Source organism: Phaenicophaeus curvirostris, chromosome 21 (genome assembly GCF_032191515.1).
Source record: "Phaenicophaeus curvirostris isolate KB17595 chromosome 21, BPBGC_Pcur_1.0, whole genome shotgun sequence".
In the NCBI taxonomy this organism is placed as follows: domain Eukaryota; kingdom Metazoa; phylum Chordata; class Aves; order Cuculiformes; family Cuculidae; genus Phaenicophaeus; species Phaenicophaeus curvirostris.
In genome coordinates this window covers 8,444,940-8,466,895 of record NC_091412.1, presented here as the reverse complement: position 1 = coordinate 8,466,895, position 21,956 = coordinate 8,444,940, and the positions used below count along the sequence as shown (strand labels likewise).

The 21,956-nt window shown below is 46.5% G+C and overlaps 1 protein-coding gene across 1 annotated transcript in view; it reads left to right on the top strand.

Annotated features, from left to right (window-relative positions):
* Positions 1–334: 334 nt before the first annotated feature.
* The window catches only part of YPEL2 (yippee like 2), a 39,295-nt gene continuing 17,673 nt past the window's right edge, over positions 335–21,956 (top strand). Inside the window, exons 1-2 of the mRNA XM_069874177.1 lie at positions 335–392; positions 13,039–13,352. Of these exons, the coding sequence (XP_069730278.1) occupies positions 13,236–13,352 (117 nt within the window). The 5' untranslated portion in view covers positions 335–392; positions 13,039–13,235. The remainder of the gene's footprint in view (positions 393–13,038; positions 13,353–21,956) is intronic.

Below are 21,956 nucleotides of genomic sequence, written 5' to 3'. Positions count from 1 at the left end.
CGCCCCTGCCCCCCACGGGGCTTCGTAGCCCCTGGATCCCCTGCAGGGCCGCAGTTCCCCTCTGTGCCCACACCCCCTCCCCTCAGGGCCGTGCTGCCCCCTCCCCTTCCCCCGCTCCCATTGGCCCCCGCGGCCCCAGCTGCGCGGGGTGGGCGGGAGCGGCGCCGCGTTCCCCGCGCTCCGATTGGCTGATAAAATAAAGGGGGTGCGGCCGGGCTCAGCCAATCGCCGCCGTGTTGCTAGGTGCCAGCGCGCTGCGATTGGCTCCCGGCCACGCCGCTCGGGGCCGGGCGGGCTGGGCTGAGCGGCTATAAGCGTGAGTGGGGGGGGCGCCGCGGGGCTGCCGGGTGCGGGACGGCGCTGCGAGGGCGCTGGGGACGCGGTGCCGGCGGGTGAGCGGGGCTGGGGCTGCGGGGGTCGCTGCCGCTGGGGGTGCGGCCGGGGGAGCGGGTGCAGCCGCGAGCTGCGCCACAGCCGCCTTCCACCAACCCCCCCCCCCCCCCCCCCGCAGCTGCGAAGGTGGGAGGTGCGGGGAGGCTGCAGCGGGGCGAGGAGCCCCAGCTCGGGGTCCGGGAGAGGTTGCGGGGTGGGGGGGGATTGAGAGGTGCTGCCCCCGGGCCCGGCCTCGCGGGGCCGCCTCGAGCGGTACCGGGGTCGGTGTCGGGCCTGGAGGAATCACAGAAGCACCAGGCTGGAAAAGACCCCCGGGACCATCGAGCCCAACCGTTCCCATCAGTCACTAACCCGTGTCCCTCAGCGCCTCGTCCACCCGTCCCTTAAACCCCTCCAGGGAAGGGGACTCCACCACCTCCCTGCGCAGCCTCTGACAGTGCCCAGTGACCCTTTCTGCGAAATATTTTTTTCTGATGTCCAGCCTGACCCTCCCCTGGCACAGCCTGAGGGCATTTCCCCCTTATCCTGTCCCTGGGGAGAAGAGCCCAGCTCCCTCCTCTCCACAACCTCCTCTCAGGTAGTTGCAGAGAGCAATGAGGTCTCCCCTCAGCCTCCTCTTCTCCAGGCTGAACACCCCCAGCTCTCTCAGCCGCTCCTCATCAGGCCTGTTCTCCAGCCCCCTCACCAGCTTCGTTGCTCTTCTCTGGACTTGCTCCAGAGCCTCAACATCCTTGTGGGGAGGGGCCCAGAACTGAACACAGGATTCGAGGATAGGTAGCCAGGCAGCTGGTGAAGCTGCGGACACGCCATCCTCAGCCCTGGGCAGCACACGGTGTCCCAGGCAGGTGGTTCCTCACAGGTGGAACCTGTCCCTGCAGGGGTGACTCTGCTGTCCTGTGCCTGTAGAGTTGTTGCGTTGGAAAAGACCTCGGCGATCGTGTTGCTGTAGCCCCTGGTTGAGGGTGCAGCAGCTTCCACCTCTGCACAGCGCCCTACTGGGGTCTGAGCTCAGATGGTGAAATGTCAAAGGTCCCTTGGTTTGTGCTTTTGTACAAAAACTTTTGGTTTTCGTCTGGAAAAGCCAGAGGAGGCTGAGATGACGGAAGCAGCCTTGCAGTGAGCTAGGCATCTGTAGTCTCAGTTTATAATGCTATTATTATTTTTTTTTTTAAAGCCAGAATAACTGGATGTGTTCATATTTAATATGTGATTTTACCAACATAGAAAAAGAAGCTGAATCCTTGCCTGCTTCCCCCACGATTTACTGGAGTGAATTTGTCTCTGTGGTTTTTCTGGCTTCTGTCTTGAAGTACAGAAAGAGGAAGGCTCGTCGATGTCCTTTGCTTGCAGGCTGCAGTTAAGCAAGATGCAGGATGGTCCACCTGCCTTCACAATATTGCCTTCCTCAGGCCCTCCTACATGCTCCAAATAAGGATTTTCTGCTAATGCGTTTGCGCTTGCTTAAAGCTTATGCTGGGGTAGCACAGAGAGGCCTTTGCTGAGTTAGGAGGTTGTAAACAAGCAGATACTGAGAGAGCTCTGCTTGTAATCCATGAGAGGATTCTGCCTGGAGAGGATGTGTTCTGTGACTTCATTCTTGCGCAGCACTCCCATTGATTATGTTTAAGATCTCATCGGGTCAGGATCCACGCCTCTGGTTTCTTGTAAACATGGTTTGCTGCGTAACAGCAGCGCTTGAGGGAGAATTTCGATGTTCTCCTTTTCATACTGCATCCCTAATTCTTGTTTCCTGCTGAAAGACCTTTGCAAAGTGAGCCTTGTGCTTTGAAGCTGAGGCTGGAAATGCTGTAGGGAGGACACAGACATTGCTTTCATCTTGTGAAAGTGTCAAGTGCTGCTTTTTTTGTTTTGTTTAAAAGCTTTCTTTGTGGGTGTCTCTTTCATGGTGCTAGGATTGGAATAACTGGCAAAACTGTATTGGTCCCTTGTCTCCTCTGGATCCACAGATTTTGAGTAAGTGATTTCCTTTCTTTGCTGTTTGGTGTGGGTAGCTGAGTCAGGGTTGTATTGAGGAAGACAGCACAGCTACCTGTCAGTCTGCATTCCCTCAAAGGCTCCTTGACTCATGGATTGAGTACCTGTTGCTGAGAGAGAGAATTAATTAAGGAACTGGTCACTCTGGTGTAGGTCCTGGCTGGCACCTTAGAAAGTGGGAGCTCCTTGATCCAACATGGTACCACACAAACACTGCAACACAAACACTGCAAGGACTGCAGAGGAGTAAAACCCACTTATTTTTAGTTCTTGCATCACGGCCTTGCCTTTGACCGTGTGTGTGGAAGCCTCTTGAAGTAACGCCAATAAAGCTGGGCTTTCATTGGGTTTTGGTCATGAACTAGCACACGTTTTGCTTGCTTGCCCTCTAAACAAGAGTGTTCATGAAGGTCAGCTGTGAAGTACTAGAGCAGTGGGCTTCAAGAGGCATCACAAAGTTGAGTGTGGCATGGAGAAACTGAGAGCTGAGGTCTCTCAGCTGCTTTGAAGCTGAGCAGTGGAGGTTCAAGGCAGAAGGGTGTAGCAGGGTGTGTTTATCACTGACATCATAGCAAAGTAGACAGCTTCCTTTTTTGCCCTCTTTTCTTCTCTGTAGATCGGTCCTTCAGGGTGTTTACTCTTTTCTGTGCTTGTTAATTTAGAGGTCTTGTCTTCTAGACCTAATCACAGCAACTAAAGGCTTCCTTCTCCTTCCACAAGCCAGGGTGAGTCCGTAGAAGAGATCGACTATTCTGACTCAAGGATCTTTCAGTTCTTTAGATCAGATCTTCAGCTGGTAAATCACCATGTATGTTGGTGTGATGCTGGTTGAAGATCTGGATCTCTTTCTCCTGAAACAAAGGTATTTTACAGTTTGTTGTCTTTGGAGGGAAGAAAATAGTGTTCTGGGTGGGCTGCTGCTTAGGAGTGCTGGGTCCTGGCCCTGTTCATCCTACACAAAGTCTGGCAGTCGGTTCTCTCTCTGAGTCTGTTTTCTACCGTGCCTGACTTAGCTTTTTGTTCCTTGTTTGTCAGGGCAGGTAGCTGTCTTACAGTAGATAATAAGCTGATTGTTCCTGTGTTCTAGCTTTGAGACCCTCTACTCGATAGCTGCATTTGCCAGGCCTGTCTGAGAGCGTTTTCGCCCACTGGTACGGGATGTATTGGATTTCGGGAGCAGGTTCATCTCCGGAAGCGTCACTGGACTGGCCAAGCCACTTAAGGCTGCAGGAAATAACATAATTAATGAGACTTAATTCTCCCCTGTCTTGTACCTGACAATCTCAAGTCACTTGACAATGCTAATTAAAGCTAATCACGCTCCTCTGTTTTTAGTAAATAACTATTATCCCTGCTTCACTCTTGCTTTAACGAATGATAGTGCCAGGCAGCATGTGAGTCATTGGAAGTTATGGGAATGGAACCCCTAAGAGCTGCTGTCCGGTCTCTTCGCGCAGGCTTACGAGCCTGATAAGAGATAGTTTCTTGTGCACCGGTTCAGTTGTTGGTACAGAGTGTTACGAGGTGTGATGTTCTGTCAACTCACAAAAACATGTCGCTTTTTGATTATTTTTTTTTTTTTACTACCCTTGTGACTTGTACAGAACTGAACTCCTGAGGTCAATCAGATTAAAAGTTTTGAAAGACAAAAGTGCTTTGGGTTTACCCTTCAGAGTCCTGTTTCATCCACTGAGAGGAAAGGCAGAGCAGTGTCAAAGCTGCACTCGCTTCTCCTGTTTCACGTTGGCAGCGCCTTGATTATAAGGACAGAAATGTAGCGTGGTGTGAGCTGGGCGGCGCAAAGCTCAGCCGCAGGACTCCGGAAGAACCGAGTTTCACTAATGAAATGTTACTAAAGGATGGCTCGAGCAATATGTTATTAAAAACAGATTGTCCAGCATCACAAAAAAAGATGGAGTTAATAATTAACCGTGTGTGTGTGGGGAAAATGGTAACGAGAATCCCAGGAACTCCCAGCTGAAGCGTGCGTCAGCAGGCAGAGCACTGCGAGAGGTGAGTCAGTTCACATACCTTGGCAGGAACATGCAGGCTGCTGAGGATATCCAGGAAGAACTAATGACAAAAACTGGCAAGGTGACAGCTGACCTGACCGTCTTAGACTAGATTTAGTTATAAAGTGTCTGTCATGTGAAGACTCAAGGTGTAAGTCTTCACCTGACTCTGCCGGCTTGACATATGGGTTGCTAAATGAAAGCTGGAAGGGTGATGATGGAACTGCCATGGAAAATACGTACCTCGTTAATGTAGTAACTGTTGCATAAAAAGTGTTACTGGCAGAGATCTGTCAGAATTCAACATCTTATCCTTAGCTTTACTCAGAATAAGAGGCAGAGGGACCAGAGTAGAAAATTAAGTCACTGTCTCCTCTGACAGTTGTGCTTCTGGTTAGTGTGAGACGAGTTAAGACGCCCCTGGGAAGAGCCGGCCAAGCAGATGGGGTTTGTGAGCAGGTGAAAACTTGTGGAATTTGACAAGGGGAACTTTGACGGGCAGCTATGGAAGATCCTTCTTTCAACCACAAATATTGAGACTATTGGAAGGGTACTTGCAGTAGATAAATGTTCTCACCGTGTTCCCTGTCAGTACCCAGCCTTTATCAGGGAAACAGATGATCCACACAGCAGACCAAATTAATTGAATCACAGTCGTACCTATGCTTGCCAAAAAGGAAGACAATAGAGCAATGTAGGAAGCAGAAATGTAATAAGAGATAATTTAGATAGCTAAACTATCCTAGAACTAAATAAATGACGAAGAGAAGCTGAGAAGGTGAAGAGCATGTCAGTGTTGTCAAGCAGCTGATCAGTTGGATGAGTAGAGCTTTTTCTTGGTGTCTTTAGTTCAAGTTAGGAATATCAAGACAAGGATTGTCTTTCATTTTGTAAAATGCTTTATATGCATACTTCAGGTGAAGTACAATGTCCTCTGTGAGTCCAGGTGTGACCATCGGGTTGAACACTTGAGGGTTTTAAGCAGAAAGATGGGTAAGAATTGAAGAGCTGCGTTTTGCTTTGTGTTTGAGCAACTGTTCTTACCTCACTTGAGTGCATCATATCTGCTTGGGCAATTCGGATGAAGGACTCATCCTGTTGCAGGGGAAGCTGCCAGGAGTTCTCGTGAAATGTAAAGGAGGTAGTGGAGTCATTTGTGTTGTAAATCTCTTCAGCTTGCAGGTTTTGTTTATTTGTGGCACAAGTGAAATTTGCTGGTAGGAGCAGAAATAAGCGCCGTCTCAAATTTGTCCTGGCCAAGCGCGATGCTTTTCTGCATGTGAATTTCCTCCTGCATCCAGTAACATGCACTGGCATCTATTGTGGCTGGTTATTGAATTTGGCTGCAATGGAGCACACCTGCGAGGCGAAGGTGGGCAGCTTGCAGCTATAACGCTCGCCCTGCTGCTTGTTATCAGCAGCTCAGGCTCTTCTGCATTGCAAAGATACTGCTGCCAGGCAACTCGCAGTAGAGTGGGAAGAGAATTCGAGCAGAGTTGTCAGTCATCCCGCAGTAGAGGCTGCGTCTTGCAGTCCGTATTTGTGTCATTCTGGAGACAAGCCTAGAAAAGGTAACTAAACCTGGAGCCAGCCCTGTGAGATGGTGTCTGTCATAGAATCGTAGAATAGTTTGTGTTGGAAGGGACCTTAAAGTCCATCCAATCCAACCCTTGCCATAGGCAGGGACACCTCCCACTGGATCAGGGGCTCCAAGCCCCATCCAACCTGAGTGCAGCCTCAGGTCTGCAAAGACAGGCAGAGAGTTCTCATGGCCATCTCGTCTGGAGTTTGCAGCCAGGAAAGAATGGGTGTCTGCGCTAATTTAACCTGTTCCTTTGCTTCCCAGTTAATTGTGCACTGTAGCTCAGTACAATAGAGCTTTTGCTTTGAATTCATGGGTTCTCTGGCCTTGCTTCTCACCTCACAGTTGCGCTTGAGAACCTGAAAATGCATGGGTGTGGATGTTCCCCATTTAAAATAGAATAATAAGTGGATCTTCTCCAAATCATGTACCTGATTTACCTTCTATCAAAGATCAATTTTTAAGAGATTTTTAAAAATTACTTTGGTTTTAACAAGCTATGGGTTAATAGTGGAATATGGTGACACAGTTGGACCAGCTTATGACAAGTCTCAACCCAAAGTGAGTTTTAAAGCACTGCTGTTTGTGTTTTGGCTCATTTTTATGTACTTTGTCATCTTGAAAGAAAGCCTCTACATAGACAGCCACCAGGACATTTGCTCTAGGGGTGCTGAGTCCATTTTTGGTGAGAAGAGTTGTGATAGACCGTAGACCAATGTATTGCCAGCTTAAAAAAAGGGGGAAAAAAAGAAAAACACAAACCAACCCCCCAGGCTTTCAACCACGATTGATATAATTGCAATGACAGTTTTGACAGGTTTAGTATCAATAGCTCTTCAGCAGAATAACAGCTGTGATGCTTGTCCTGATGGGGACTGCAGTGACATGTTGTGGTTGTCCTGCCTTTCCATGATTATTCTCAGTGGCCCAACAGCCTTTGATTGCTTTTTGCTGATCTCTCTTGATGCCCTCTAGTGGTTCCCTGGCGTTTGTCTGTGATGCTGCCTCCATCCTTATCACCTCCCTGCACCTGCCCATCCCAGCCCTTTTCCCAAGGTGCATGAAGTGCTTCCCAGCGGGGAAGGATGTAGTCTCCAGTGTGCAGAAGAGAGATGTAGGGCCTGCAGAAATGAGGTGGCTTGCTAGGAGATATCCAGAGGAGCAAAGTGGGGTAAATATATTCCTAACTGGAGATGTCTAAGTAAGAAACCTGCCCCATATGGTTATTTGTATTGCAGTTGTGTCCGTGTATTTGTTAAAAGTAGGTGCAGAGGATTCCTGCTGGCCATCTTCCACCGCTTCTCTTGTGACCTTCCTGTCTTCAAGGGCTTGCAAGGCTTGGAGGATCTTGAAGGAGATCAGGGGTTAGAGAAGGACACTTAAGGTTCATGGATCAGCAATGACTTTTGTTGATCGTGCTTGTACTGCTGAGCTGCGTGCAGTGTCATCAAGCGTTTGAAATTGGTGTGCTTCTGAAACATGATACCGAAGGAGTAAAGGTACATTGTGTACACCCATCTGCTATTTAAACTCCTTTCTTGGCTTTCCCTTGTGTTCTGTGCTGAAATTCAGAACAGGCATCCTTTCTTTCAGGGCCTTCCACAGCGTGCATCCTACCCCACTGCCTTCAGCTGATTTGGCTTCATCTTTCCCAGAGCTGTTGCAGTTCTGTGTGGCAGTGAGGATCTCCGGAGCTGCCCCACACCAGGATCTTCTGTTGTGGTGCCACATCATCAGAGTAGGAAAGCACCTTAGCTGTGCCAGGCGTCTCTGAGGGTTCAGCGCCAGATATTCTGACACTAACTTTTATACCATATGGAAAACCAGCAAAACTGGGCGTTAAACCCGGACTCCAATTTCAGCACATCACCTTAGAGACTAGCTTTCCTCCTTCAAACTGCAAGGTGCTAACCAATGTTAAGGTCATTTCCATGTCAAGAAAACCCCAGTAAGTAAACGTGCTTCCCTCAAGTGTTTTCTTAGACCCTGTAGCAACAGAGCGCTACAGTTTATGACTTTATAGAAACAGAAGACTCTCCAAACCTAACTCCCCTTGTGCTTTCATTGCATTTGGCATAAGTGCATCTCCAGCTCTTTCTGTATTAATGAGAAAAGAGAACAAAGAGGAAAGGCTGGGTTTCCAAACAGATGGATTTTTTTGAAGCGGCTACAGGCAGCTTTCTATAGCATTTGCTGGATTCTAATAAGTATTTAGCAGACCAAAGTTTGTCTGAAGAGTCAAGTAATCTGTAAAACAAACCCTCAGACCCAACAAACCTGTTGTTTGTCCTACCAGACTGATGAGGAATATTTGCATCTGAGCTGCATTTGCACAGGGATTTTATGCAAAGTTAGGCTTGTGGGTGATAGTTTTTGTGGCATATGGACTTGTACTTGCAGTAGCCTCGCCTAGCAAGGGATTGGCACAGAATTAGCATTTCTCCTTTTTTGTTTCCTGAATTGCTGACAGCCTCCTGGGAAAAGTGACTGTTTGACAGGTGGAGGGTGAATACTAAACTGAAAAGTTGACTGAATGGCAGAATGTGTGTCCTGATTTTTCCTTCGTGGAGGTGGCATCTGCTTAAAGCGTAGCAGGGCAGCTCGAACACGCACAGTGCATGTGAGCCGTGCGTTTGATTCTCTCACCCATGATAATGTTGATAACACAATAAATAATGTTTATAAGCTTTTTCCCTAGAATTCTTTCCTTTTGTCCAAACCAGTTTCCTGGCTTCTTGTGGACTAATTAACCTGCATAGACCTCTGTTCCAGTGACTTCTGTGTGTCCATCCCAGAGATAAATCTCTCCTGCAGAACAGTAAAAGAAAAACATTGGATTATGTTGCTGGTCATGGATACCTGTCTCTCTAGCAGTATCAGGTGCAATGATAAAGTAATCAAAGCATATTTTTTTTTTTTTTAAGTTAATGGAATGACTCCACTAATGCCCACTGTCAGTGAGGCCAATGAACATTAACTCATCATTCTGAAAACCCAGAGGCACAGCCTAAAATCATCCCTGTGCCTTTGTTCTACAGTAGAATAAATGTACCGCTAGCTGTTAGGTGTATGTTAATTGAAATATGTTTGCTACTAGGGCATAAAAAAATACAGGAGGCTGGTTTTTGCATTGCTGAGAGCCATGGATCCAGTTTACATGTTGAGATGATATTCAAGAGAAATGAGTCCTCATAAGCTACTAGCTGCGCTCATAGGATGTGAGAATGTTTCCTATTGTTTCTCCCTCTCCTCCCTTATTCTAGTGAGGACAGAGCTCTTGGCAGACAGCACACACAAGCGATCAGGCTGTGTGTGGTGCACAGGTAGTGCCTTTATAAAGTGTAGCTGCCATATGTGAGCTGATGTGAAATTCTTTTCAAGGCAATTTCTTACCTAGGTTCTCTCCCCCCACCCCGATCTTGGCTCACAGATCTTTATTCTCTCCCCTGCCTTAAGCAGAGAAGTCAATTTGCTTTGCCTTCGCGGCATAGTACTGAGAACAGGAATTGCATTTAATCTCAATTGCAAGGTGAACCTGCTTTAGCACCTCCAGAGGTCCCTTCAGCCCCAAGTGTTCTGTAATTAATCTGTACTCTGATGTCATCTCACTTGAACATTTTTTTCATCTGCTTCTAAAAGGTCAGATGTTTTTGCTGATGTTAAATGTGTTATAAGGTCAAATAAATGAATGCTTATTAAATGCTTTTGCAGAAAGCTGCATGCAGTGGGTTTGTGTGTGTTCATTTCTCTGCTGGCTAAATGCAGTATTTCCTGGTTCACTTGCTTTTCTAGAGCATTGATGCTTGGGAGGCCTCGACAGAGGGGTCAGCAAACAAGAAATTAAGGGATTGCTCATGTTATTCTGGTTGAGTGTTGGTTCTCTGTCTGGCTTTGAGGATGCCTGGGGTCTGCTTTCTCCAGCTGCAGTGCTGGGCATTTAGTTAGAAAAGAAATGTTTGGGAAGGCAGTATGGGATGGAAGTTTTAAAACCGGTGGCTGGGGGGGGTGTATGTGTATATGTACATACACACCTGTCCATGCTGAAGAGAAGGGGAGAGAGGGGATTGCACCATTTCAGTTCAGATCAATGGAATCCTAAGGTTTAGACAGTCTTGTTTTCTCATTCAGAAATCAGGTAAAGCGATTGCCTCCAGCTGGTCTGTCCGACGTAATCTGTTCCTTTCAGACAGTGCTTGGTACTTTGCCTTGAAATCCAATCGCAGTTGGCCACAGAAAGAGCACACTTAGTCTCCTGCTTCATTGCACTTGGAGGACAAAACACGTGGCTGACAAATTCCGAGCTCCGAGATCTGTTACGGCTGGGATATAGCGTATCGGCTGCTGAATCAGGGGTGTGGAATTTAGGGATGGTTCTGTTGTCTTGTGACAGTGAAGGTTGGCACTTGGTTAGTTCCGGAAGGCTGGGATGTGTTACTTTTACTTTCATACATTCAGCAGAAAAGAAAGGTTCTGCTTGGTTTGGCATCTTGTTTCTGCCTTCTTGCAGGCAGGAGAGTTCAATCCTCAGTGTCCCTCACCTCAGAGGGGAAGAGATTTTGCCTAATACAAAACTACCTTTGTCTTGACAAAATTCCAGTGTTCCTGGAGAAGCAGGGCAGGATGCAGGTGAACGCTGCCTGGCTTCTCTTACTTCTGCGATTGGTGTAAAAGATCTTGCTGCAACCCAGAGCTGCAGCTACGCGCTAAATAGTGCATGGGCAGTCTGCTTGGCTGGATGAATTCCTGGCAAGACCCGTTTTGACTGAACGAGAGGAGGTTTAGCTCCTGACTGGCTGGGAAATGAGCCTTTCTGTGTCAGGATGGGTCTTCTGAAGCTCTCGCTGTGCCTTTAATTGGAAAAGGTTAATCTGATTAGTTGGTGTTTGCAAAGTGCTACGTAAGTGCTGACTGTTTATGATCATGATGGATATGCTTCCTCAGCAGTTTGCAGGATGAGTAAGGCTCTTCTTGCCCATGTGAGTGTAATGGAGCTGCCTTCTGGAGAGCAGAAGGAAAACGTTTCAGAAATGGGGGAAAAAACAAGTATCCTGTTGTCTTGCTGGTGTTTACAGCCTGTTGAGCACCCTGCATGGGCATAATGTGCCTTTGGCTGCACCCAAGGGTACCTGTGTGAGCTCATGACAACCTTTACCTACATACATATGTATATATACATATATTCATATACAATCTGTTTCCTGGAAAGCTTGCAGGTGGCCTGGCCAGCTCTTGGGATCGCTGGGTAATGCTTTCAAAAATGCAGAAAGCAACCTGGATATTTTGAATCTTCATTTTCAGCAATGACCAGAAGACTTAGGACCAGTAGTGCTGAGGACAGGGGTTCGTGTAAATGGTGCTTTGGTACCGATGAAGTTTTTTCACATCTTGCTGTCTGACTTTCCAGCAGACAGCAGCAGTGGATGCACAGCCTGTTGTTGTTGTCAGTATGACTTGGACAGCTCTGTGGTGGTGAGATGGTTGTGATTGATGCTAGCACTGGGCAGAAGAGATGATGTAAACGGGTTGCGCATGTGAGTTCTGCAGGACTGCCTCCTGCAACCGTTTTCTTGGGTTCTGCCTTCAGTTGTGACATTGATTTGCATCCCACTGTTTTGACAGTTTCCCCTTCAACAACCCAGAGAGATGCATTTGTGTAGAACAGTCCAAGTCCAGCTGTTCTCCACAACTTCGAGCCAGGTGTGTTGTGGGGCTTCTTGTAGGAAGGTGCATCCTACTGAGCAGCAGCAGAGCCAGCCTAGCACGCAAACTCTGGGGAGCTGTTTTAGCAGTGTAGTGACCTGGGCTGGCTTTATTCTAACCTGGAAGATTATCAGCTATGCTTCAGGCAAGTTGCTCACGCTGGCTTAGAGACCAGTTCTTAAGCTCTTGTACTTTTCTGGTTAGTCCACTTCAGAAATTTCCATTGCAGGTCAGGTGCTGGGATTTTGCTTCTTGTTTTTCTTGTCTTTGGGGTGGTGTTGTTCCAGTATTTGATACACAAAGTGCAGACTCAGAAACTGAAGAGAATCACATGTTTTATGGAAAAGCAAATCCTCATGGGAGGAGCAGCCAGAGCTCGTGATTAATTTCTGAAGCATGCATGCACGCCATGTGTCAGGGAGGGAGTGGGGAGCTGCTGCCTTCAGCCTTTGTGTTTCCTCCATCCTCCAAAGAAACACTTGTAGCTGGTAAGGTTTAGAGATTTGGGATCTGAAAAACTGGTTTTTGCCAACAATAAAAGACGCAGACTTGAGCCGCCTAGCAGGTTCAGTCGGATGGGTGCTGGATAGTAGAAAGGTGTTTCCATCCTGAATAGGATTAACTGTCTCTTGCTGTCAAGAAGAGTCTTTGGAGGCTGTTCTTGCTTTGACTGCTGTCAGATGTTCTAGGCTAAAAAAAAATACTAGAGAGCTGTTTATAGAGTAGCTTTAGAGGGAGTTCTAAAGGAGGGTGTGATGAAATAATCCTCCATTTCCCATGTGGAAACTAGGGCAGAATGGAGAGAAGAACTGGTTTGGTGATGGATACACTTTCCTGGTGGCTGAGGAGACCCGTGTCCAGCTCCCAGCTTTCTGGGGTGTCGCGTCCATGAGTCATGCAGGACGAGCAGCTGGCAGGGCTGACATGAGAGCCCGACTTTCTCTTTAGCAGAGCCTGGCTTCTCCAAGAGGTGATGCAGAGTTAGACCTTAATGCACGCAGTGCTCCAGAGGCATTGAGGAGGGTTAGCTTGATGAAAATCATCATTTTAGCTTCTTTGTGGCTCTGTAGTCACTTCCAAATCCATTAAGTGTTGGAAGAATGAATAGCGATTGGAGCGATAGGAGGGTGGTAGATAACAGAAGCAGGAAGATGTGAGGGCAGTCAGCACGTCAGTGGCTGAGCTGTGAATAAAACCGTCCTTCTTGATCTAATCTGCAGACATCACGCCTGTCTCCTGGCTGCCCTGTCTCTTCCCTGCTCTCTCGATCAAAGGCTGGATCATCCTGTGGGCTAGGATACTGTTATTGCGTTTGTGAGCTGAGTGTTCCGTGTCTGTTCTTTTTTCTGAACGTAGGTTTGTGTGAAGTCCCCCATTCCCTCTGCCCGAGTCTCTTCCTCTGAAGCGGTCACCAGTGTGTGGAGCCTGCCCCCACACCCATCACCTGCCAAACCACGGCCTTTACCTGTGTCTTCCGGTGTTTCCCGTGCGACCCGTCCTGCGGGAGTGCCTCCTGGGCCACCCCAGAGTTCACGCAGCGCTCAGTGGCTCCAATGGTGAAGATGACAAGGTCCAAGACTTTCCAGGCGTATCTGCCTTCATGCCACAGGACCTACAGCTGCATTCACTGCAGGGCTCATCTCGCCAACCATGATGAGCTCATTTCCAAGGTACGTGCATGATGTCAGCTGCAGGTGCTGGGTGGGTGCCTCCTCCCGGGGAAGCAGAAGGGTGTCTTTGCTTGCACTGCGGGTCATTTGCTGTAGGAGTGCGTAGCCTTAACCAATACCGCTGGTTTTCCTTGGAAAACAGGCTCTTGGCCGAAAGGATCTAGTTGTGACCTGCCATTTTTGTTCAAAGTGATCTTGAAAACAGCTGTAGGGGACAGGTATCCAAGTTGGGGCCTCTGGAGTGCTTACAGGTGGTCTCTCTCTTCCCATGATACCAACTCTTCCCCCTCATTTCCAGCTGTAAAACTGGTAACTAATCACAGAATCACAGAATAACCAGGTTGGAAGAGACCCACCGGATCACCGAGTCCAACCGTTCCTACCAAACACTAAACCATATCCCTCAGCACCTCGTCCACCCGTGCCTTAAACACCTCCAGGGAAGGTGACTCAACCACCTCCCTGGGCAGCCTGTTCCAGTGCCCAATGACCCTTTCTGTAAAGAATTTTTTCCTAACGTCTAGCCTAAACCTCCCCTGGCGGAGCTTGAGGCCATTCCCTCTTGTTCTGTCCCCTGTCACTTGGGAGAAGAGGCCAGCACCCAGGCCAGCACCTAAGGCCAGGACTGCTTAAATTACCTTCCTGATAAGTCTTGTTCGTGTACATGCTTGTCAACATAGCCAAAGGGTTGTGGCATGACTGTGATTTGAGGGCAAAGTGTCTGGAGATGTTCTCTCTGTTAAACTCTGTGCTGCACCCAGCCACTACAACAAAGCCCCTACTTGAAGGAAGGTTCCCTGATACTTCTGTGGAAATATAGGACAGCTTTCCAAAGACTGATGAATTGTTGCTCAAACCCTTGTGGTTTTGTCAGTCTAACAAGACTTTTTCCATTGAAAAAACAGGAGTTGGATGGTAGGATGTGCTCTGAGCTAGGGAGGGTGGAAGGATTCTGTCCCGTCTTCTGCTTTGGTGATCACAAGGGTAAAGGTCCTGAGGATAAGCTAAATGAAAAGTTTGCGGAGCCAGCAAGCCAAGGTCCTTTGTTGCAGGCCAGTAAAAAGATCCCTAAAGTGAGAAAGCTAAACTTTCTTAGAGTGTTTGTTGGAGCCTGCAGCGTCTGGCTGTGCTCAGGCATCGAGTTTCCAGGTTTTGCTTCCTTGGCAATGAACTGTTCTATAAAGTTTATTCAGCTTATGAAATCTGTGTTCAGAAAAAGCATACACGCTGTAAGATTTATTAGCTGAGATGAGAGGAAATTGTGCTGTATGTATGTGTGCACACGCAACCTAAACCAGTTCAGCTTCTTGGAGCAGCTTTGAGAGAAAGGCTGGAAACACAAGGGACAGGGGTGCTCTGCTTGTTGGAAAGTTTGTAGAGCTTCCCCCCTTGCTGTTTGCACAGGGAAGATGGTAACGTGTCACCTTGTGCCAGGGACATTTCTCTTTACAAGGTGGACCTTTCAGAAGCTGTGAAGGTCCTTTTAGATTCTCCGTGTTGGTTGCTCAGACGCACCTAGTTCTGTTGGAGGCTGCCTCCTTCCTTTTTTCTCTTTTTTTTTCTTTCGGTGTGGGCCAGGTTGATGTGTCCCTCCGTGATGTTGTCTCCATGCCAAATAACTGAATTTAAGTATTGTGGTATGAATAATGCTGATTGCAGACTGCTACAATTCTGCTTTTTGTGGTTTCTGAAAAGACAGGCTTCCCATTAGACTGTCACCTCTGAGTCATTCTGGGCCTCGGTGGGGGCTGCTCTGGGTCTGGTACGATTGCCGTGGCTCTCAGCTGAGCTGTCCTTGAGAACCACAAAGCCTCAGGCTCTTAAAGAGAAGGAGAATGTACACTCCCTCAACAGAACTGAGCTTTGAAATGTAAATGTCAGCAGCAGCAGTCTGTGTCCAGGTCTGGATGTGAAATACATTCAGGCTGTGACTTCAGGCTCCTGTGCTCTGTCAAGATCCCTGGAAAACGGGGTAGTTGCTCTCCTGCCTTTTCATTGTGAGAAGTGCTACCACTTTGATTTTGTGTTGGGACACAGAAGATGCTTTACTGGATAAAGGAGGAGGCTTGTTTTACTTCTTTTATGGTGGATTAGAGCTCGTGTACTCTGCTTGTTTTTGACATAGCTACACCCCAGCCAGGGAAACACAAGGCTATTCATGCCCAGTGGTTTCACCTTTGACACTTCCTTCCCCTCCCTCTTCCGTGTCCATGCTTGTTCTGGTCTGCTGTGTGATGCAGCCGGCTTTGCTGCTAAGAAGCTTCCAGCAGGGCAATACCAGTGCTGCAGACTGCTAGGAATTTGAGCTTCTAGCCGTTGAGGCATGCAGAAACTGCCCAGGAATGCTGACTGCTGAAATATGGACGTGAGGGAAGGTAGGAGAGCACAGTATGAGGGCTATGTGTGTTGAATCATGGAAGCATTAACCACAGTGTGCTGCGGTGTTTGTCTGCTCGTTCTGAAAGGTCATTGTAGACCGTGGTGTAAATTTGTAATACAGTTGGGACTGCGGGGCTGGTGGAGCACTTGCGGGTCACGCTACTTGAATGCAAAGGGTTCAGGGGTCTAGGTTTTATCTCTCAGTTATAAACCATAATAAGATACATTCTTTGTATGATTGGAAACCTTATAAAGGTAGTTGTGCAATCATAAACTGGCTGTTAAACTGAGAACAGAAGGGCAGTCCCTACCTCAAGGGGTTTCCAATATGTGTAGAAACTTTCCCAGGCAAACTTAAATAGTCATCTTTTTATCTGTTTGAGTTAGATTTTAAGCATCTCCCTGAGGCCTCCTGCAGTTCTTTCATCACAGCCTTATGTTAGCATCTGAGAAACAGGCAGTGCAATTGCTGTGCTTGTTTTCCATATGAAAATGTGGCAAACGGGAGGGAGAAACAAGTGCCACGAGGACTTGAAAAGGAAGCAGGACATTTTTGTCAGACTGAAGTGTTTCTCAGTGCACAGTGTATCCCATCTTGAACCCAACTATGTCACTTTAATCAGAACAGCCCAAATGACACCATCCTTGGAAACGTTCCCCAGAAAACAGGCTTTTATGTAACAGCAGGGTGTTGGTGATTTGGCTTGATGAAATTAATTCCTCTGTTCCCTTTGCCCCAAGTTGTGTAGAGACCACATAAGAGCTGCGCTGTTTTGCGTGCCATGAGCTTTTAGCTCCTTTGGATACATACACATTGCAGCATTGGCTCGTGCCGCTGCCTGAAACACTAGCTGGAGCTGAATCCCACTGCTGTTCTGTCAGTCCACACTTTATTTCCTCCACATCTCAGTTTCCCCTCTTAGCCCTTCAGCACCAGTGTTAACTTACTCTGACTTGAGAGTTTTGCCAGGACCAGGTATCCAGAACTATTTGATAAATATGCCTTGGCAGGGCAGTTTTTGCTTTCTTTTCTACTTAAGGAGACTCGTGCATTAAAATGGGTAGAAGGTTTCTCGATAAGTCATTGCTATTTAAAGTAAACGATCGATGCAGAGGCTTTTAAGAAAATCCAAAGCTGTTACATGAAGCCAGTTACCAAAACGTTGCCTGCTTGCTTGGCCTTTTATCTTCTGCGGCCAGAGGGAGAAAGTGGTTTAGTATGTCTGATTTGTAATGAGATCTAAATTGTGGGTTGGATCGTCTGGCCACGAAAGGTCTTATTGACTTAGGAAATATAAGGTGATCAGATAGACTGGGTGGAGTGAGTAACTAGTTTTCCTTTATATGTTCCTTTGGTGTCTGGGGCAGTATGAGTGGAGGCTCTTGTTCCTTTGTAGCAACACATCATTTAAAAATCTGTGCCCAATTTAGTACATGCTCTTGTTTCATTGCTTTTTCCAGTGCCTGAGTGGGCTGAGACTTTGGGAACTCAACCTCACCCCGCAGCAGATTCCTGTTTGACCTTGAGTAAGGCACTTAGTGTCTTTGTTCCTCCTTTCCCCACCTGTACAATTGAAATGCTGCTGTTCTGTCCAGTCTGTTGGGAAGATCAAGCTTTGGAGCAGGTACTGTCTGCTCTTGTGCATTAGTACAGTGTGTCCTAATCCTCTTTGGCTTTACTGTAAAAAACAAAAATACCGTGCCAGGCGACGGTAGTTAAAAAGCATATTTCAGTGCCTTCCAATTGCCAAAAAATAAGTGAAATATATTTGTTGTTACATTTATCGTTCCTAAGTTTTTAGAAATTTAAGAAAAAAAATGTTTGATAATCAATGGTGGCAAAACCTCTCCAGGGGATAGAAGGGGATTTTCATTAGAGATGTCCCTTCTGCATCATTTTCTAGTGGGGTTTGGGGGAAGAGTGAACTTGATAGACATTTAACAGTGTAAATAGCATCTCTTCTCTTTGTCAAAGATGCATGTGTGATGCTGTTTTTTACCCACCCTGTGCTATTCACACTCTGTCAGCCTTTTCTGTTTGAATTCGTATCTACCTGGTGTCCAGGAGAAAAGGATCAGACCAAACACAGGAGGATACAGGCCAAACACAGCCGTGTTAGTGTCTTGGTGGCTTTTTTTCTCCTACATGAACAGTAATTCAGCAGAAATGTCCCTGATCGTGGAAATATGTAGGGAATGTCTTGTGGGCGTCCTGCAGTTTCTTTTTTTTCGTGAATTACTGTGATCCAACTGCTAAACATTATGCAGTGATGTAGCCTCTGCAGTTAGCCTAAGGCTAGCTGGGCAAGTTTAACGTTTTCCTTTGATGTCTGCACAGGACCCTTACTGAACATGAATGTGAAATCCATCACTGCGAAAGGCTGCAGCTCCTCGAGCATTGAGAATTTAGGCAAAATGGAGAACTTGTGAATGCCTGACTTTCTCAGCTGGGTTTTGATTGTTAGTTAGGCCTGAGAGGAAATGGCCTCGAGTTGCGCAGGGGAAGTTTAGATTGGATATTAGGAAAAATTTCTTCACCGAAAGAGTCGTGAAGCACTGGAACCAGTCACCCAGGGAAATGGTGGAGTCACCATCCTTGGAGGGGTTTAAAAAACACGTAAACATGGCACTTCAGGGCATGGTTTAGTAGGCATAATGGTGTTGGACTGGATGGTCTTAGCGGTGTTTTCCAACCTTAATGATCCTATGATTCTCGGCAACACTTAGAAGCTTTTTTCTGTCTTCTGGGACAGGAGTTTATAAGCAAACCTCTCTCCCAGTCATTGTGGCCTAGCAGCTTCCTTGGCTAGCAGACTTCTGGAGCCAGAGCTTGTTGGCACGAGCTTTATGGCATGATAAAAGCATCAAATTTTGCTCCATGTTGCAACTGGGAGATCTTAAATGGATTAGAAAATTTGGTGCTGGCTTTCAAGTAAGTCATGGATGAATTCAGCTAATTGGAAGCATTTGCTGCACCATGTATAGGTGAATAAACACAATTGTTGGGCTTTTTGAGTTGGTTTCTTATTCTTTTTTTTTTTTTTTACTTTGAGTCTGTGACAAGGTGGTGTGATGTTTTTAGTGCTTTACTTCTCATGAACCAGCTGGTGTCTGTGTGTCAGTTTGCCTTGAAGACATGAAGTTATTTGCTAGGAAAAATTGCGATGTGGTTGTTTCAAAACTTTAATGTAATGGAAAAAGGAGGATGCATATAGGAAGCATCCAAGGCTAATGAAGTGAAAATCCTGCACTTCCATCGTAGGAAAAAGCTGTTTGGGGTGAGGCAAGTATTCCTTTTTTCATGGGTAAAGTTCATACTGTTTTTCATTACATGGGGTTTCTTCTTGCTTTAAAAGTAGATCTCATTTTCCCGAGTACGGATTTAAGTTCCCAGCTTCCCAGTAATGAACCCTTAAGGCCAGGAGGAGCTATCACATTATCACATCTGACCTCCTCTACAACACGGGCCAGTGGTTTTCATCTGGATTGTGGCTTGTCTTTCAGAAAAGGTACTCAGTCTTGATTTGAAGAATTTGAGGGGGGAAAATTCATGGCTCCCCTTGGTCATTTTTTGCAGTGGTTAATCATCTGTAGTATTAAAAATCGGAGACTTTGACTTTTGATTTGTCTACCTAGTGCTTCCTGTCATTGGCCATTATTTTCATTCTTTTGCCAACTAAATAGATCCCTAGTACCTGCTTTTTCTCTCCGGATGAAAGGTTGTGGTGTACAGCAATCAAGGTCGCTCTTGATCACTGTTGACAGGCCAGAATCACCTTTGCCACGGCACATTGTTGTTTGTTTTTCCAGTTCTGTATCATTTTTATGGCTCTTTTCTACACCTTTAGTGCTTCAGCATCTTTTTAGGAATGGAATTGGGGCTGGTTTTGTTGTGCCAGCCTCAGACTCAGCAGTAACATCTTTACGCAGTACATATTTCATAATTGCATTAGTCTTACTGGCTCAGCACCACGCGGTAAGCATTTATTTGCTGCTAGCTCTTTATGCACCAGGTTTATCAGTTTTATGCACGTTTCTAGAAGCTCTCCAGTTGCTTTTGGATTCTGCTTTTCAGCTCTTGTTCCCTAATGAATTGTCACTTTCAGGTATCACTCAGAGCTTGCTTTTAATTGCGAGTGTAGCTAGAGTTCAAGCTGTAAGTGATGAACAGCAAAACGGTTCTGTGAGGCATCATTAGTTTTTTAGCTTTTCATTACACTGCTGTGAAATTTGGGTAAGGCAGGAGTAGTTCTTTGTTTCTGGTAAGTTTAAAATGAAATGTGGGTTGAGAGGACTTCAGTTCTCAGTAGAACGATGTGCCAAGTTGTTAGATGGGAGCCTTTTCCTTCAGTGTCTTGGCCAGGAAATTGAGTGTTGATGAGGCAGAGATGGACCCTGCAATCAAACTCATCCCCAGGACCTTTACTGGATAGATCGGTGTTTGCTGTCCTTGCTGTTGCTGGGCTGTATGGCAGCAGGGAGGAGGGGAGCAGGTCATTTGAGTTCCTCTTCTCAGCTCTGAAAAGTCTTTCTTTAGTTTGTTTATTCTCTCCCAAACTGCCCTTTGCAGGAAAAAGTCAGGATATGAAATCTGAGCGGTGTAATGAGCATTTGTAGTACTTATTCTGCAGCACAGCTACCTGAATTAGAACTCTGTCCTGTGTAATTGCTTCCTCTGGGCCTTACCCTACAAGTGACTCCCCCAGTCACTTGTACTCCCCCAGTTCCTGTTGCCCATGATGGGATCTGAAGACAGTCAGGATCAGGCCCCTTTTTTCAGTCAGGATGTGGTTGTTTAATAGAATGAGCCCAAGGTAATTTATACCTCCTTGTATAATTGTATTTATACAGCATTTAATTGCTATATGATTTTAAAAATATTTCATTCTGTTCCAAAAAAAAGAAGGAAAAAAAGAAATAATTCAAAACGGTTTAGAATTCCCTGTCAGGGAGGAGGGACAGGATAAAAATGGATTTTTCTAATCCATCACTTTCTTCATGGAGATAACTCTCCTTTCATCTGCTGCATCCTCTGCCTTAGAATTGATGACCTGGGCATAAATAAAATATTGTTCCCATTTATTATCCAGGGAGCTGCCAGGGACGAAGGACGGTGAATCATCAGGGGTTTTGCTGCAACTGCTGCAAATCCTGAACAACTGGAGCACGGAGTTGATCAGGTTTGAGCCTTCCTGGGCTTGTTGGGTGTTACAGTTGTCGGCCTGTGCAGTTGGAAGAGGTGGAGATGCCAGCAGGCTGGATGGCTTGCTGACGGGGTGACCTGCCCTGTGAGCTTCCCATGCAGGTGTGCACTTTTAATCTGATTTTTAGTTGTAAGAACAAGCCCAGGTCACACAAAGACATGAGACTCAAAACTCTTGAGACCTCTGGTTGAATCTCTTATTTACTCGCACACGTACATGAGCGAGGGGCTACAGGTGGGAGCTTTTTCACGTACAGCCTTTTGGGGAGAAGCCCCTGATGCCTCAGGAGGAGCATCTTGTGATATTTTCTATTGCAGTTTCATTTTATAGTAGCAGGAAATGTTACTGTGGTCTCATAGTAGAGATAAACGTTCAGAATTTAGACAACAGATTTGAACAAACTTCTGATGAACGTTCTCAGCAGTACGATGAACGTATGGTGGCTTCATCTCACTGTGGTGGATCTTATCTGGGGGCAGGGAATAGCTGCTGCCCTGGGTGGATCTGCTTTTGCTGAAAAGCCAGTCTGCGCTCACTGTCAGCATCGGTGCTATTGTGAGCTTAGCAGCTGTATTAATGCAATACAGCATTCTTCTGATAGATGGACAGATGCTATTATGCTGCTAATTAAATAACTTGTTGCATTAGCAGTTTCCATCTTCCATCCCAGTTCTGTCTTCTGTTTATCTCTAAAACCCATGCAGTAGCAATAATTAATGTGGAAAGAAATGGCTTTACCCTCCCCCCGCCAGCCTTTTTTATAAAAAAAAATGACTTTATTGTTGGATGCTTTGAGCCAGCATCAACCTACGGGAAGACAGCAGCACTCAATGGGGGGAAGACCCTGCAGCTGCTGCTGTAGCGATTGCAAATTCACCAGAATAAAATACATTTTTCATCTCTCTGTATCCATAAAGACACCCAGGGGCTCTGTTTTCATCTTCAGTAGTTTTCCTCAGTAAATAACAGTGCTTCTCTCCATGTTGTCCTTCTGCATACCAGAATATAAAGGCTTACGTTT